We start from the raw sequence: 16,883 nt of genomic DNA on the forward strand, positions 1-16,883 counted from the left end.
CAAAAATTTACAACATGACTCCAGGGGCTCGTGAGCCGTGAGACCTGGCGCGCTGCGCAAACCGAGGTGAGGGCGTTCCCAGCCGCGGCGGAGTCGTTGCCAAGACTGCCAACATTGAAAGGGGAGATCGAGACTGAATTCTCGGGCTTCGATCTGGGACGGCGTATGGAGTACGGAGTACCGCAGGCCATAACTGCGCCAAGCTTGGCATGCCGCCCCCAAGCCGCATCTCACGCTGAACTTCAGCCTGCTGATTGCGGATCGCCTTGGCAGCTTCGCGATGCCGTTGCTAGCATTTCATCGGAATTCTAGTATCGACTGTCGGGGGACAGACAAGGGTCCTGGTGCAAATCCGGGCGCGGGCCGTCTTTTTGCAACCACGGGATAAGTGAACAATTCAGCCCTCTTTCTAATATGTATTCACAACTGTACTGTCCCAGGCCTTTTGCTCGTCCTATTCTTAATATAAGTGCTCAAGCCTCGTGGCCTATGAGGTTTCGAACCTGTGCTCACAGCCCATTATATCCAAGGTCGCTCTTGCCTACAAGCAAAATTTAATCTGTCGTCTCCAGAGTCCATTGTCATCATCGCAAGCTCGCCTCCCCTTCCGTGTACTTCACTTCCATCGTCCACCCGCGCTGTGTCATCACAAGTGATCCTTGCCGTTGGCCTTTCCACTGATGCTGGCTGCATTGATCCTCTGGGTGTCTTGAGGCTCAGCAGCACTGCGGCTGATACCAAGGCAATGCCGGTGGCTCCCAAGTTGTATGCATATTCTCGACCTGCCCACCAGTACACGCTGGTAAACAGGACCGGCCCAAGACCACGACCCATCTGTCCCCAGCTTCTCAGAATGCCCAGCTTTCCCCCGCGTTCGTCTTCACTGGCCTCGAAGCTGCTCAGCGCGTTTAATCCAGTCACCACCGTCGCCGAGGTTACTGCAAGACAGGTCGCCGCAGCATACAGGCCACCGATGCCACTGACTCTTCCCAGAAGGAAAAAGGCAGCCAAACATGCAATGACGCCGATCCGTACGGAGAGCAACGGCGGGAGCCGTCGCGTCACTCCGCCTTGGAAAATGGACGCAACAAGGCCTATGTATCCCAGTAGCCTCCCATTCTTACCAGAAGTGAACTGAAACAAATCATATGTCATAAATGACAGCGAGCTTTCCATCCCGGAGAAAAAGAGAAGAAAGAAGAAATGGACTGCATTGAGCACAAAATGCGAGTTCGCTCTCTCATATGGCTTAGCCTTAGGTTTTTCTTCTTCCCCCTTGTCAGATTTGACCACGTTGACTGCAAGAGCTGGTAAAGTTTCCGGTAAAAAAAAATATAGATATGTCGTTTCTGTTACGATGAGCGCCAGGCTGAAAGAGGCAGCGGTTGCAAATGGGTTTGCAGCGACGAGAGATTTCGTACTCAGCCAAGCGCCCAATCCAGGTCCAAATGTAAACGCAATGGAGAAGCAAGCCCCAATCACTGCCATGGTGGAGCCTCTGGACGATTCATCCGAGATGTCACTTGCCATGGCAGTTGCTAACTGAACGTTTCCCTCAGAGAGACCTCCAACAATGCGGCTCGCGACAAAGGTGCGGAAGTCAATAGCCGCAACCCAAAGGAGAACTGAGAGCATGTTACCACACATGGATGTCAATAGGGCAGTGCGTCGGCCGTATCGGTCAGAGAGCCTGCCGATCAGGGGGGAAGCAATCGCTTGCAATAATCTGCGCGTGGTGATTAGCGCGGCCATGACAGAGCGGTGCCACGGGGAGAGAGTGATGTTGAATCCGACGTACGAGAACAGCGAGCCCATAGCTCCACCAAGAAGAACAATATCGTATCGAGAGTCGATTGGCCGTGCAAACGAGGCTTTGTATTTGTTGAGGCCCCCAAGGACTTGTTGCAGCAAGGTTGGCGACCCACCTGCCATCAGCGACGGTGCTTCCCGATCTCGATAGAACTCTAGCAGCTTGGGAAAGAGTGGAAGAATGAATGTGAAGGAGATCTAGAATCGAGGAGAAGGACAGCGTTAGAAGTCAACCGTACGCTTCCTAGCTCACGGAGACGAAGAATAATACCAGATCCAACAACAGTGATACCACAGTCACCCTCAAGACCCTCTTCCGGGTCATCGGATCCACAGCTGCCATGGCAATTTCGATGCGCCGGATCGTGCCTGGAGCGTCGTGACGGTCGAGAGAAAAGTCGCGTCGGCCAACAAAGCTAGACAATAAGCATCGAGTGGGAATGATGAAGCTTCGCCGAGCCCAAGGAAGCGTGATGGACAAATTTGAAAGACGACGGGCCGCGAAGAATGCCCGACACGCAGGGAAACTCGAGGAGGTCAGTTCTCAGATGGACCCGCACAGATGCGAGTCTGGACGGTCAGTGGGCCTCCCTCCCCCTGTGCCGCGCCAGATCCCGCGGCAGAGGCCAATCTGGTTGTCCGTGATGACCTGTGACATTGCGGAGATTTGGGGACATGGGGAAATGCACCACGAAATCCAGGACGGCTCCACCGGAAACCGAGTCGTTTCGTCGTCGGGACGTGCATTGAATAGCACATGAAGGCATCTCATCTCAGAACCCCATGGGGCTCTCTCTTTTCGGAGACCAGCTCACAGTCAGTGCAGCAGCATACAATCGTCTTCGAGATGCACCACCAGGACCGCGTTTTTGGGTCCGTCTCCTACGTTGGGGCCGCTGGGCCTGTATTCAAGAGGAGCATGCAGTCAGTCCCCGGGGGAAGGCTCGAAATCTTTGGCCCATTGCCTCCTCACAACTCGCCATCGGGTACGACAGACAATTCCAACGGATGCGCTTTGAGCTATGCGCGAGCCGTGGCTGCCAACGCAATCATGTCCAAGGTACGGTGTAACACAGCCGATGTCGTTCAGATGCAAGGCTTCGTACGGAGTAAACAGAGCCGAGAACGACTCGTGTAACGTGACGGAGTTTGAAATAAGACATTGCGAGAGAGAAGCGGCTCGGTCCGTCCTGCCGGTCCAGCAACGTTCAATACCGGTTTGCCTGGGTGCCCATTTCGACTTGCCTATGGACGATTGCGCATGTATCCGAAGCAAAGCGGTGCAAAAGCCAACAACATGTCTCGACGTAATGTCTCATCGGAAAGCTCGTTGGTGAATCCAGGCTCGGCAGAGCGGCAGGTGACGAGGCAGAATGTGACACGCCCTTCTGCATCTTGTTTCCCGGGGGCTCGGGTTGTTTACACACAGGTTAATTCGGTCCCCCTACATTCTACAGTTGTCGTTAATGTCATTAATTACATGGGAACTCGTGGCCACGCCACCGTTTAGCCATGACGGTACGGACAAGGCCTTACTGGATTACGCATCAATGCACTCCCTACCACGGCAGCAGCCTGTGACATACCATCACGGGCTTACATTTCCTCTCAAACATTCACCCGAGGGTGAATCAACTCTGGCCAGATCCATGACAAATCGTATACCTTGAGACCCCTAGAGTCTTGTTAGCCGACGCCGCACGACATCTCGCCGTCTCGCACCTACCTTGTAAGGGATGGGGATAAAGTAGTCTGACGCCATTTGACAATCTCGGGGGGTCGTTTCGAAAATTCTCAAGACTCCAGTATCTCCAGGACGAACATCACCATCTCCTCCCCACCTTCGAAACAGTTTGGCCAGTACCAGGTACATTTCTGCCAGCGCTAAGGCTTTGCCCAAGCAACTCCGCGTTCCACCGCCAAACACTGTCAGATATTTGTCAAGTCGATCCCCGTCGTTGAGCCAGCGCTCCGGGTGGAACCCTGACGGATCCGGGAATATACTCTCGTCCATGACGGTCATATACGGGCTCATACTGACCACCGTCCCTGCGGGTATGCGCCACTCTCTCCTCCTTTCGTGATCGTGTATAAGGAATTCTTCATTCACCGCAATCCGGGAAAGCCGTCCACTGGTACCAATGCTGTAGCGCAACGTCTCTCTAACGACGGCTCGCAAATACGGCAAACTTTCCAGCTTCGCCAGCGGCGTAACTTCATCGGCGTCGGGGATGGCGTCAAATAACTCGTCCCGAAGCTTGCGAAGAATGGGCGCTTGATTGACAAGATGGAATGTTGCCAGTGACAGAGCCCAGGACGAGGTTAGAGTGCCGCCCTGGACCAGAATCTGCCCTTCCTGCGCCAGTCTGGCCGGCAACTTTTCACGGTCTGGAAGGAGCTTTGAAGAGAGCAAATCGTGTAGAATAGTTGGATGGCTCACGTCCAGCTTCCATTGGCCAGTGTTCTCCGTCGCCGTGATTTTTTCTATCTGCTCGAGGATGCTATTCTTCATCTTCAAAAATCCCGACCAGCCTGGAATGAAACTTGAGCATCAAGTCGGCCTTTTACACGAGTGCATCCTGAATATTCATACCTGGAATCCACCGCCCCGAAACAGACTCGGGCATGCTATTGATCAGGGCGAGGGCCCAGCTTGCATGCTTGATGAAGGGTCCCATATGAGTTCCCATCAATAAGCTGTTGGTCACCTCGCGGCCAAAGTCTGAGCGTTCAACTAATATGGTTTTGTCAACGATGATTGGAGAAGCATTTGGACAAGGCGAAACGGACTTAGGTGGTCGCATCGAGCAAAGGCGTATTCATTGATGACATCTTTGCGCATTCCAAGTTAACATCTCCGCCGGCGGGCAGTGGCAGCTCACCGTTCCCAGAACACTCACCGTTCGTAAAAGCTGAGAAGGGATACATGATGTTGATGGGCGTGCCAGATTGAGTAGCAGCCAATTTATGAAAGGCTTGAAGGAGCGCGTCAACTCGTTCCTCGAGAACCGGTTGGAGATTTCGGACACTCTGGGTAGAGAAGAACGGATTGAGGACCGACCGGCGCAGCCTGTGGTGGTCATGGTCGATGGTTGAGAGGGCACTATCTGTCAGGGGAAATCAGCCGTCTCGATCAGGGCCGCGAAGTTTCTGCAACTGGATGAACGGTCTTACCTGGGGCGCCAAACTACAAGGACCGGGTTAATTGTTGACATTGCTTCCAAAACTGGCCAGGGACGCTACTCGCCTGTTTCGTCCAAAACTTCCACTTCTGTCGAGGTCTGGTCGGCCCTCCGAACAAATGAGTGTGGAAGTCGTGCTCCTTGGTGTGCACCTCCCAGGGGTTGATACGGACGACGGAGCCGTACGTTTGATGCAATTCCATAATCTTGAACGTGTACTGGCCGCCGAGAACGATGTCGTAGTAGAACTCATAGTACTGCGTCAGGGCCGCGAGCTTGGGCCCAGGGATATGGGCAATAGGACTGAGCCAAAGCCTCTGGACAGCAAGAACGGTGGCATATCCAAGCCAAATGACGAAGACGACGGCCAACGTCTGGCCCCAAGTGAGGGCTAACCAGGAGGTGAAGACGGCCATATTCAGACAGACACGGATCCGCGGATGACCACAACCGAGGCGGAAAATAGAATCGTACTAGACCGCGAATGCGCCAGCGTTATATATCCCAGTCTCGGCTGGATTTTCTATATCAACTGCCGACAAGATTAGGGTGGGGAACCGAAGCACCATCCCGTTCGATATGACAAGTCATTCGAGGAGTTGCGAGTAGGGCTGGAACAGAAGCGCCACGTTGAAATACTAGTTCCGCCACGTTGAAATACCTGTTTGCGAGACCAAGCCACCCTCATTGTTTAGCTCTTGTCGACTTCTTCTCACCACATTCCGACGGCCGCCAAACGGATCCAGTCGTTATCCTTGTCATGGTACCATTGTGGAGCGTCTTCTTGAGCCTTTGAGAGGCGGTGACCCCGTCTGGTCAACTGGGGCGACGATGCGATTTGCCCTCGATACGAGAACGACGAAAGGCGAGGGCCCCAACGGCCGACAAGGAAAGCGAGCGTGTGTTTCTTTATCGAGAGCAGCCCGGCAAGCTCAGCAAGCTCAGCAATCGTAGTCGCAGAACGAACGGCCCAAATGACAGAGCGGCCCGGCGCAAGCAAGCAAGCCAACAAAACCACCTCGGGGGACGACGACACGGCGGCTCACGCGAATTGAGTGGTGATGATGGGAAGCGCCAAAAAGCACAAGATGGAACTGGGCATAGTTACAACTCATACGCCCAGCCCAGCCCATGCCCTGCCCATATGCCGAGATGAGCTGCATGACCCGTCGATCGATTACAGCCGAGCACGGTTGTCGTCCCTCCCCGGCCCTGGCAAATCAGAAGGCTCAGAACGAAGATAAAAATAAAAGATGCCAGATGTCAGAACGCAGCAGCTTGGACCCGTGAACGACCCAGTACGTAGCACAAGAACAGCTGGAGTTCCTGGGTGCATATCCGACAGCCCTGGGCAACAAACTGCAAGGGGACCGACGACTCTTGCCATTGAGGAACCAATTGGAACCAGCGGCGTTCCGGAGTTCCCTGCCCTTGTCATTGTTCCAGATAGCATATAGGATGGTAACACTGCTTGAGCCCTAGGCCTTCACAGACATCATTGCCACCTAACGTCACGCCTTGGTTTTCTTCGATGAGGAAATTTCATCACTTGTCACCGTCCTCCTACAAGCCTACGGGTACGAGAAGACATGAAAACGGCACACGGCGCCCTCTTGAAAGTTGGAAGATCGGCACCGAGCAGCGTCGCACCACAGTTGAATGCTGCCTTCGGTCAGAGCGGAGCATCCATTGGGCAGCGATGCTACAATCTCCCACGCTCTTGGTTTTCTTCTTCCCCTTTTCTTTTCCTTTCCTTTCCACATGCCTATTCATTAGTGTCCGTGGCGAGCGGTGAGGCCGGCCGCGAGTCACAAACCGTCGTTGGAACCCGGAGCGTATGCCGAGGCTAGCTCGACGCCTTGCGAGGAGAACAGGAGAGAGGCCTCGTACCGGCGGCTGACTTGCCCAGTGAAATAGAACAGACGAATATGATTCCATCAATGATGGCCCAGGTAGCAATTTCTAGCCCGCCATGCCGTGAACGATTCCGCGTGCGGCAAACGCAAGAGCTCACTGTCTGTCTGCCCTGGCATCGTCATCCTCCGCCACATACCAACGGCAGAACGGCGAACATCCAGTACAGTCCGACGACGCTCCCGCATGAACATCACCAATGTCGGGACCAAGCCAGCCCGTGAGTCCAAAGCTAACCATTCCTAGAAACCTTCTCCGTATCACACGCCGTCACACAACATGCGGGCTTATCCCCAGCTCTCCAGCTGCTTCATCCATCTAGACTCCGTGGCCTTCCCGCCAAACCATCAAGTCGATCGTTTCTTGTCGCCCGGGTTCCACCCCATTCCCATCCAAACAGCTAGGAGGATTTTTTTTTTAAAAAAAAAAAGGCCGACTCATGTAACCATACCTAATGTCGAGTAACAGTGGCATCAACTGGTGGGAGACGGAGTTACTACAAAGGACCCAATAGGTTACGGCAAAGAAACAATCAATAGGTGCAACGGCTTCGGGGCCGCGTGGATCGGAGGAATTCCATCAAAGGCGAGCATCGTGTGGCTTTTACGCTCGGAGAGGACGCGTCGTGTCGCGGCAGGGTACGTGTGGTCGATCGGTGAGAGGGACTCGATGGTGGTGGCTTTTGTGCAAGGCGCCATTGGTGGTCACGGGAGATGAGGGAATGTGGGACAAGAAAGAGAATAGAAATTCCATCCTAGGTCCAAAGAAAAAATAGCCAACGTCCCGGAGGGCGGTGAGGTCCAGTATTACCACCAAGGTGGATGTGTGCGTGGATGGGGATGTGAGAGAAGTGCTTGACTTCATGGGACTCTTGGAAAACGAATGGACGGGCTATCCCCCGAAACAGGGCTAGGGCTACATGTCCAGGCCAGATTCCCGAGCACCAATCCCATCTCCAAACCTCGAATTCTTGCCGAGGCCGTCGAATAGAAAAGTCGCTGCAGCCGGGGCTGACCCAGGGCTCGCGATGGCCACGCTGGACGCACCGGCAGGACCCTCGTCTTCAGAGCCAAAACCCCAACCCAACTCCTGCCCATACGCAGGGCTTTGTCCAAAAGGGCGTGCTCACATGTCCCGACCCGGTCGAATACCGTCGTCCCACTTCACATCCGGTGCCGCCGCCGTGTCCCCACAAGTACCCGCGATGCAGATATTTCTCCAATATGCTCTGCCGGTTTTCCGTCTTGCCATTGACCGGTCAAGCTCGAATCTGTGCCCTGCCGAGACGGGCAGACGAAATCGTATCCCTCGGCGAATACGTCTGCGCGGCGTTTTCGTTGCGATATCCCTCCTCCGAGCGCGTCTGGTCCCCCAAGAAAGAGCGAGAGAAACCGTGTCACGTCCAATCGAAAGGTCCGGCTCGTTCCAGAATCATTATTAATTCACCATTGCTGGCTGCTATGTATTTTGCGTCCCGAGACGAATATCATGTGTATGATCCAAAATCTATGTCTCTTTTTTGTTCCCCAAACTTTTATGAGCGTCGGCTCCCTTTTTTTGTTTTCCGATTCCGTCCGAAATCCCAGTCTATTTTTGTTTATTTTTCGGTCCGTTCCCCAAGTACGCCCGCAAGCATTAAATAAACGCGAGGAAATGATCTCTTAAAGGAAAAGAAGAAAAATCAAAATGAAAAGTGGCGGCCACATCAACAGCATGGCCAACTAGGACGAGTGCGGTCGTCGAACGGTCCAGTCGCGAGCCTGTCTCGACTTGATTAGCCCATTTCATGACACAAACTGAGACAAGGGCGTGCCTAACTGGCCATATATTCCGCCTGGCACGTCGCCTCCAAGATTGCCAGGCGACAGCGTCATACTAATTAGGTTGTTCGACCTTTGGGGGGTTTCGGGGCACTCGGCTTCACGATGCCAGTTGTGTCGTATGGGCCGCGAGGCATTTTGATTGCGTTGGGCTCAAGAAGGTGTATTAGGCAGTCGGGAGAGATAGGGCTGAGGAGCTTGAAGGATGTCGAATTATTGACCTCGTCAAGAGAGGCTGACACCTGGTTTTTGTACACGAGAGTCGTCAGGCCTTTTCCCTTTTTTTTAAAAAAAAAATAATAATAATGGAGCAAGAAAAAAAGACAGGAGAAAAAGTTGGGGGACTAGTCGAAAGATTCAGTGAGCGATAGCAGATTTGCCTTTTGGGAAAAATGGGATCTTTGTTTGTGTTGGTGAAGTGAGACGGAGGTGAGGGAGAACAACATTGGAGGATATGTTTGAGATTATAAACACTGGCCCGATTGTGTGCCGGCCTGCCAACAGCCCATATTTTTTTCGTTTCTTTTTTCTTTTTCCTTTTTTTCTTTCTTTTTTTCTTTCACTGCCCTTTGCCTCTCGGGCTTTTTCTCCTTCAAGGGCCCTTGGCCAGGTTTCTTGGGTTCCGTTGACCAGGGCTTAGCACGAGCTCGCGTGGCTCTCCGAATTTGACGACCTCTGCCCCATAGCCAGCCAGGGACAAATAAATGTCAGGGGAGCCCACCAGTGAATTCCCTACTCGAGATGAGCAATGCGCGCCCCGTACAAAGTACGTAGGGTACTTTAGTAACTTGGAACATGTACCGTCAAACCGCGACCTTCCTTGCCCCCTAGCGCAGGGGGGGAGCTTTTTTTGGGGCCAAATTGGGTAAAAGTGACCCCTGGGCCCTACTCGGTGCATATTTCTAGACCAGGTCTACCTCTCAGCATCGCCGGGAGCCTTGTTCTGCCATCCTTTTTGGAACTCAAGGTTTTCGTTGGTTACCTGCTGTCTGGGAAGCCCAGATTAAAATGGTGGAGACCTTTTGCAGGCAACTACGTATTAGTGAAAAGCTACGCCGGCCAGTACAGATCCTGGAGAGATTACGTACCAGCACGAAACACCATGTGCGTAGCCAAGTAGACAGAGATACTGTCTTGTACACGGTGCTCGGTGCGGTAAACAAGACTGGTTGAGGAGAGAGACAGCGCTGCTACAAATATGTAATCGTGCCCGCCCCACTTTATGTGGTTCGGCTAGCAAAAGCCCTCACCACCAAAGGTGGTGCTCGACAGCAAGGCGGGCCGGACACCAAGGCGGGCCAATTTTCAACCTAATAACGCTATTAACCTCTTCGCCTATAATGTACACCCTTCTCGTCCCAAATTTCTAGTAGATCTAGTACAGAATCCAGACGCCATTTACGTGCCTTTTTAGCTGCTTCAAAAAACGTCCTCTTGGCGTGGTTGTGGCGCCTTTTGTCGGCATGCTCTTTATGCTTGCTGTTCGCCTGATGAACTCGAGAAAGGTCTTTGCAAAGGCGTGATTGGAAGGAGAAACGGCGAATGGTTGACGCGACAGGTATGCATTTGTTGGCGGTGACGGGAGGGGAGCCATATGAAGAGGTGCATTATCTGTTGACTGTTTTTCTAGACCGGGAAATAAAAATAGGACATGTATAGAAAACCAGATATTACAGCCCTTTTTAAAAAAAAAATCAAAAAAATCAAAGGTCGTCACTCATTCATTGGAAGCTTCAACGAAAAAAAAAACCCCGGATGTAATTACGCAGCTCATTAAAGATCCACCTGATCAATCGCCGGCCACCATTGAGACCAGGCCCCCTGCTCGTCGAGGTTATTGCTGACTTCCGCGAAAAGCTGGTTCAACAAGGTATTAGTGTCGAGCTCGTGCTCGTGCTCGTGCTCGTGCTCGTGCCCTTGAACCGGCCAAGTCGCCTGCGCCGAGGGCCGCTCCGCGCCCCGAATCTCCCGAGTATGCGCGTCGGATCTATCCACGACACGGAACTCGTGGACAGACTGGTGTAGAGTATCAAAGTCTGCTCGTGTGCGCCCCTGGTATCGTGTCCGGTCCTCGGTTGCTCGCTCGTAGAGCACGGATGCATGGTGTATCGTTTTGATCTTGCGCGTGCCGCCCTCTCAATGTTAGCGCAACGGTGGCCACGGTCGTGTCATGCTTGCGGGCGGCTTACCCATCCGTCGGCGATTTTCCAGACAAGTCGAAACTTTTCCAGGTAGTCGAGACACATTTTGAGACAGTCGCTTGCTCGCGGGCTGCGGCCCAGGTTCATTCGGGGGTATTTCGCCACGTAGAGGTTGAGGTAGCCGGCTGAGAATGCGCAGAACCCGGCAAAGGGCGTCATGAGATGCACGCCACACTCGGAGGCCTCGTGTAGAATGGCGGCGATGTGCTCTGCCGCGCCGAAGAGGAGTCGGGAGCTGTCGTCCCACCAGCCCTCGGGGGCGGGCGCCCCCAGCATGGGCTGGTCGACTGGACCCCGTGGCTCCGACTCCGGGGTCGGCAGGAAGGGGAAGTACTCGCGGTGAAGCATGAGGGTGCTGACAAGGCGTAAGCAGGGGCGGCGGCGGCAAGTTGGGAGCCCCGTCGACCGCTACCGCTGTGGGAAGGGGATTCTTACCTCACGTAGTACAGGAGATTGAGGTAGACGAACGTCTCGCCGAAGCCGAGCGTCATGTGGACGGCCGGTTGCCTGACGCTTGACGCCCTGTCGCCTGTCGCCTGTCGCCTGTCGCCTGCTTGTCGTTTCTCGTTTCCCGGTGCGCAGGCTGGAACTAGCTTCTAGCGAAGGTAATTGGCAAGAAGGCCTCGTTCGCGAAACAATGCCTGTCTGCCCAAACGCCAACACGGTCTCCGTCGCTCAGTTGTTGGGTCGCGGTAAGACACAGGAGGCATGAACACAGTTGGTGTGTGACTCGGGACCATGTCGTTGTCCTCGTTTCATTTTTTTTTTTTTTGTGGCTGGCTTCTTCCATGTCCCTCGCTGGCGGGCGACCATGTTACGCCGGTACAAGATGGCACGGATATGTTGTACGGAGTACGGAGTCGATATCGATGAAATTGATGTCGGTCTTGACCTCTGCCTCCCACCGTCGAGGCAACGTCGTGAATGGGCAAGGAAGCACAAGCTGCACGAATCCTTCTAGAAGCCGATGTGGACACGTTGGAATGGAATCCACGCCGCGCCAACCAACCAGCCCGCGCACTGCAGTGACGGGAGCTGTTATGGATGGGGCCTAAGGGCCTCGGGGCCTTGGAAGTGGAGCGGAAGGGGGACGTGAAGTGAAGATGGTCTGCCTGTGTCATTGATGATCGAAGCAGACAGAGCAGGGAGACTCGTGAACTCTCTCGAGTGTACGGAGTACAAAGTACAATGTACAAGGTAGAAGGTCTGGTGGCCCAGGCATGCAATGGGCCATGGCTCATCGAGTCATGCCCGAATAGGAAGCACACACTGGCGGAAGGAAGGAGCAATCTCAATCAAGACTCTCAAGAGTCGATTCCATGTCCTGTTGATTCGGAAGCGTACCAGCCAACGTCTGAACTTTGAAGTCTGGACCAGTTGATCTTTCCGCCCCTCGCCACGCACGCGACGCCAGGCAAACACGACTTGTGTCAGCGCGTGCATTCCAAGCCATCGATGAGTGACTCCAGTATTCCTCCCTGTTCGCATTGCATTGCATCGCACTGGACTGACTTTGACTTGAGATGCATCAGGGCCGTCGTCGGGCCCAGCATTGTTTGCCTGCAACGATGCCGCCCGTTTGTGCGTGCCTCGTCTAGGTGCCACTCCGCCATGGGCTGCGCCTCTACTCCGTACTTCATTCATTTTAGTGGTAACGACGACTCGTTGTGCGTGGCGCCGCCGGCATGTCCGTTGTTATTGATCAGCCCATCGATTCATGACGCATGCAGCAAGACCCAGGGCGACTCCATGACGTTGGAGAACTGCTGAGCCAAGGGACCCTGCATTAGATTGGTCCCTGGCCTCGGTAGCAACAAGAAGGAAGATGTCAATTTCAGCCCAGTTCTCTTGGGACAGCATGGATACACGCCTCACCACTGCTTGTTTGCCGGCATGTGCTCGGTACACAGTACACATGAACAACTTTCTGGCAGTACCGAGTACGGATTACTCCGTACGAAGAAGCTCCGTACACAGGATTCACGTTCTGGATCCTTGGTCTTGGAAGACCTGGCAGGTGCCTTTTTCCGCCGTTACACCATTGTACCGTGCTTCCCGGGCTTCATTTCCCGGAAACTACCCGGATACCAACCCCTACGTGGCTGTGTCCAATGCTTCCAAGACCTTGGAACAAATTTACCTTGAACTTGACCACCGTAAGCTTCAGGGTCCGGATATCCTTTTGGGTTGATAATTATCCATAGCTGTCCGTTGGCCACCTCCGGGCTGTATCTGGCATTGACAGCTGGACGAATGGCAGCGATCGGGGAAGCGTTGGACGTTGTCATTTGCTCGAAAAATTCCACGCCCATTTTTCAATAGACCTCGATATTCAACTACCAACAGCCCTGTCAAATCGGCATGACTCGACGTTCTTACCACCGCATTCTTCTGCCGAAAAATGGATCGCCATGGAACTCAACAGACTGAGAAATCCCGGCCCTTTGCATTTCCAGTTATTACACACAAACTCGCCTACAATGCGCTGTGGCGTGATCCAGAGCAAACACTTCACTACATTTTGCGCTCGATAGCTCGTCAAGATGCGAGTCAAGGGGCCTGAGATGACGCGCCGCCCTTCACAAACCTGAAAATGTTTACGTCTCAAGACCGCTCGTGAAGAGACCATGTACGTGCGTAAACATTTGTTTCTCATCTTGACTCTTCCATCATGTCACAGTATCCTTGCCATCGGACGCAAAGGTGCTGGTTCCGCGGCCCTGGGAACTACCCGGTGGAAAGATGCGACGTTGCCGCTTCTCTGGCCCGTACCGGTGTCTCGGTACCAGAGGCTCTTTGTGTTCCTAGGTACACATGCAGAGGCGGATTGTAAGACATGACTGCATCAGATTAAGGACTGTTAATGCTGTTATGGATTCTGCAGCAAGGCTAAACACCTATGCAGCTGCTGGGAGTCTGGGACTCTGTAAGCCTCACCTGAGATCGCTAATAAGAAAGGCGTCTTGGGTATTCACACAGCTCTGAAAATCAAGCGAATAGTATGGACCACGCATCGCATTGCGAATCATGCCGCACAAGATGATTCAATTCAGGTGACACAAGCACCCCCCCCCCCCTGTGAGAGCCCCTGTGAGAGTGTTTGAAAACATGCCGAATACGAAAATAACACCCGAGTGTCATCATTCACCAATGATCTTCGACTGTCAGCGTCCCATTCTTGGTCACCAGAAACTCCTCCACCGCCACATCTTTACCGCTCTCCTTTCCACAGCCACTCTCCTTGATACCGCCAAAGGGGGCTTCAGCGCATGAACTGTTTCCAGTATTCTAAAGTGCAAACAAATGCTGTTTTAGCGAATCTGCGTCCGTTGCTTTCTCTCTTGGGGGGGTGGGGTGCGGTTGCGAAGAGAGAAAACTTGGGCGTTGCGAACACGGCTGAGATGGCGCAGAAGAAGAAAATTGGACAAAGCAAACAATGAATTACACAACGCTTGTGGGAAAAAGACAAAAAAAATCTTTTTTTTCTTGCACGCGTCGCAGCAAGAAAAGAAACGAAAGACTTCAGAGAAACCCATGCAGATGCAAGGAGCTTGTCAAACGTACCAATCCGATCATGCCGGCCTCCAGCCTCTCAAACATCCTCCACAAACGGTCAACATTCTTGGTGAAGACGTAGCTCGCCAATCCCATGGTGGTATTGTTTGCTCGTGCGATGACTTCGTTCTCGGTATCAAACATGGACACGCCGAGAAGCGGTGCAAAAATCTCATCCTTGCTCATGAGCATGTCGTCCGTCACCTCTGTCAAAATGGTTGGATTCATAAAGTATCCCGCCCTAGATTCAGCACGGAGACCTGTCCCGTGTACGATTTTGGCACCACGTGCAATGGCATCTTTGGCCATGGCCTCAGCTTTGTCGAGTGCTCGGGGCGTCGTGACGGGGCCCATGGTCGTTCCCTGGGCCATTCCGTGCCCGACCTTGAGCAGGGAGGTTCTATGAACGAGCTCGTCGACAAAGGAGGCGTACACGCCACGCTGGACGTATAAGCGATTTGACGAAATACAAGCCTGGCCAGCATGGCGCCATTTTAGCGCCATAAGTTGGCTGAGTGCCTGGTCAATGTTGGCATCATCAAAGACAATGAAGGGGCAGTTTCCGCCGAGCTCCAAGGTGAACTTTTTGAGGTTGGGCGCACAAAGACTGGTGATTATCTTGCCCACACGCGTGCTGCCAGTAAAGGTAACCTTGTGCACCAACGGGTGGAGGCACAGAGATTCCGCAACGGACGGCGTGTTGTCGAGACTGGTGGTCAAGACGTTGAGGGTGCCGACGGGGAATCCAGCCTCGAGCCCGAGGCGTGCCACGGCACCGGCGGTCAGGGGCGTTTCGGGCGACGGCTTGACGACCATGGTACAACCCGCTGCCAGCGCTGCCGCCATCTTCCTCAGAGTCAGGGCGACGGGGAAGTTCCACGGCACCAGGGCGGCAGCAACCCCGATCGGCTGCTTGATGGTGATGGCGCGGCGGCCCGGAACCGCGGACACTATGGAGCTGCCATGGGCCCTTTCTGCCTCGCCCACGAACCACCAGGCGAAGCTTGCCGCGTAGTCAACCTCGCCGTATGCCTCCGCGAGTGGTTTCCCAGTCTCGTGGACGAGGATCTTGGCCAGATCCTCGCGGGCGGCGACGATCAGCTGGTGCCATCTGGACATGGTCTGGGCACGCTTCCTCGGGGTCCATTTGGAGTATTCCAGGAAGGCTCTGCGGCTCGACTGCACGGCCGCGTCAACGTCCTCGCTGCCGCAATCGGGACAGGATGTCCACGGCCTGCCGGTGCCTGGATCGATGACGTCATATCGTTTTCCCGACTTGGCGGACATGTCTTGGCCGTCGACAAGGCAGTAGGGGTTGGCGAGGCTCTTGTTGGCCAGCTGGAAGGGCAGCTCTGCAGTCATGGTGATGCCAACCAAGATGGAATTTCGTGGATGGCCCTTGTCAGCTGGTAGTACTCACCTCATTCCACTGAGACGCGTCAAGTCGTGGGCTTTCCCAATGATGGCGGCTTCAATCAAGGTCAAGGGAGCCATGATCAGAAAGGCATGGTCTTGGGCCTGGTGGCCTTGAAATGCACACCGAGATGCGGGGACGAGAAATGCGGAGATGGGACTCGAGGCGTTGTCGAGATCACGACCAGTCGACGAGTCCGGACGATTTGTGGGGTGCAAGGCCTCGGGATATCGGACGAAATACGAGCTTGTGTTGGGTTGGGGCGTTTTGGAGCCGGGGCGTCAACGTTGGAGGGTTTGCAGTTTGCCCCTTCCATCGGCTCGCGGCCGGATGGCCCGAGATGGCTCACTATTCAGACCGGCGCGGCGTGCGCTTTTTTTTATGGCACGTTCCTAGGATGAGCCGCTGCTTTGGGCTTTCGATTTCTGTCACAATTGATGCTTAGGCATCGTCTCCTCGGGGGTGCAAAAGGGTGTGTATACATACATAGATACACACACGTGTTGCCTCTTCGGCCAGTTCGCCTCCACCCTCAATCATCCTGCTGCAGATGGCCCCGGATGCCATCAACAAGTCGTCTGGAAGTCAGTTACTACCTCGTCATCATGGCCCGGGGGCCGGTACATCCTCTCCGCTCCTCGTGTACGGTGGAGCTGTCGTTGGAGGAAGTATCCGCCAGGTCTGGGCATGATGTCGCCGTGCATATCAAGGATGTCGGGTGCGCAGAGGAAGGAACCCAGATGAACTTTTGTGTTGAGGGAGGACGGACGACCCCGTTGCCGAGAAGGCCGAGGTGTTGGATCAGCGAATCGAGAAATTGTCCGGGGTACCGACATCCCATCCATCCTCACGTGGTGACAAGAATGTAACAGGCTGTTACCATGACCGTGTTCAGGTTCCGTCTAGAATCACATCCACTTGACGTCCCGCGTCAAACACGTCACCAAATCACAGCAACACCCAAAAGCTGGTTTGACTTGCAGGAAGA

General features: G+C 54.0%; 3 protein-coding genes across 3 annotated transcripts; all 3 read right to left on the bottom strand.

Annotated features, from left to right (window-relative positions):
* Positions 1-519: 519 nt before the first annotated feature.
* On the bottom strand, positions 520-5,407 carry MAM_03189 (Cytochrome P450; the record flags this gene model as incomplete). Its single annotated transcript, XM_040821988.1, has 9 exons — positions 520-1,094; positions 1,125-2,007; positions 2,049-2,145; positions 2,874-3,054; positions 3,532-4,341; positions 4,403-4,543; positions 4,710-4,912; positions 4,984-4,996; positions 5,053-5,407. The coding sequence occupies 9 exons, from the start codon at positions 5,405-5,407 to the stop codon at positions 520-522; spliced, it is 3,258 nt and encodes a 1,085-aa protein (XP_040679793.1).
* Positions 5,408-10,498: 5,091 nt separating this feature from the next.
* Positions 10,499-11,417, bottom strand: MAM_03190 (uncharacterized protein; the record flags this gene model as incomplete). Its single annotated transcript, XM_040821989.1, has 3 exons — positions 10,499-10,858; positions 10,915-11,281; positions 11,362-11,417. 3 exons carry the CDS (start codon positions 11,415-11,417, stop codon positions 10,499-10,501), a joined length of 783 nt encoding a protein of 260 aa, XP_040679794.1.
* A 2,653-nt stretch (positions 11,418-14,070) lies between these two features.
* On the bottom strand, positions 14,071-15,843 carry MAM_03191 (succinate-semialdehyde dehydrogenase; the record flags this gene model as incomplete). Its single annotated transcript, XM_040821990.1, has 2 exons — positions 14,071-14,214; positions 14,491-15,843. 2 exons carry the CDS (start codon positions 15,841-15,843, stop codon positions 14,071-14,073), a joined length of 1,497 nt encoding a protein of 498 aa, XP_040679795.1.
* Between the last annotated feature and the right edge of the window lie 1,040 nt (positions 15,844-16,883).

The sequence above is a fragment of the Metarhizium album genome (assembly GCF_000804445.1).
Source record: "Metarhizium album ARSEF 1941 chromosome Unknown scaffold_6, whole genome shotgun sequence".
In the NCBI taxonomy this organism is placed as follows: domain Eukaryota; kingdom Fungi; phylum Ascomycota; class Sordariomycetes; order Hypocreales; family Clavicipitaceae; genus Metarhizium; species Metarhizium album.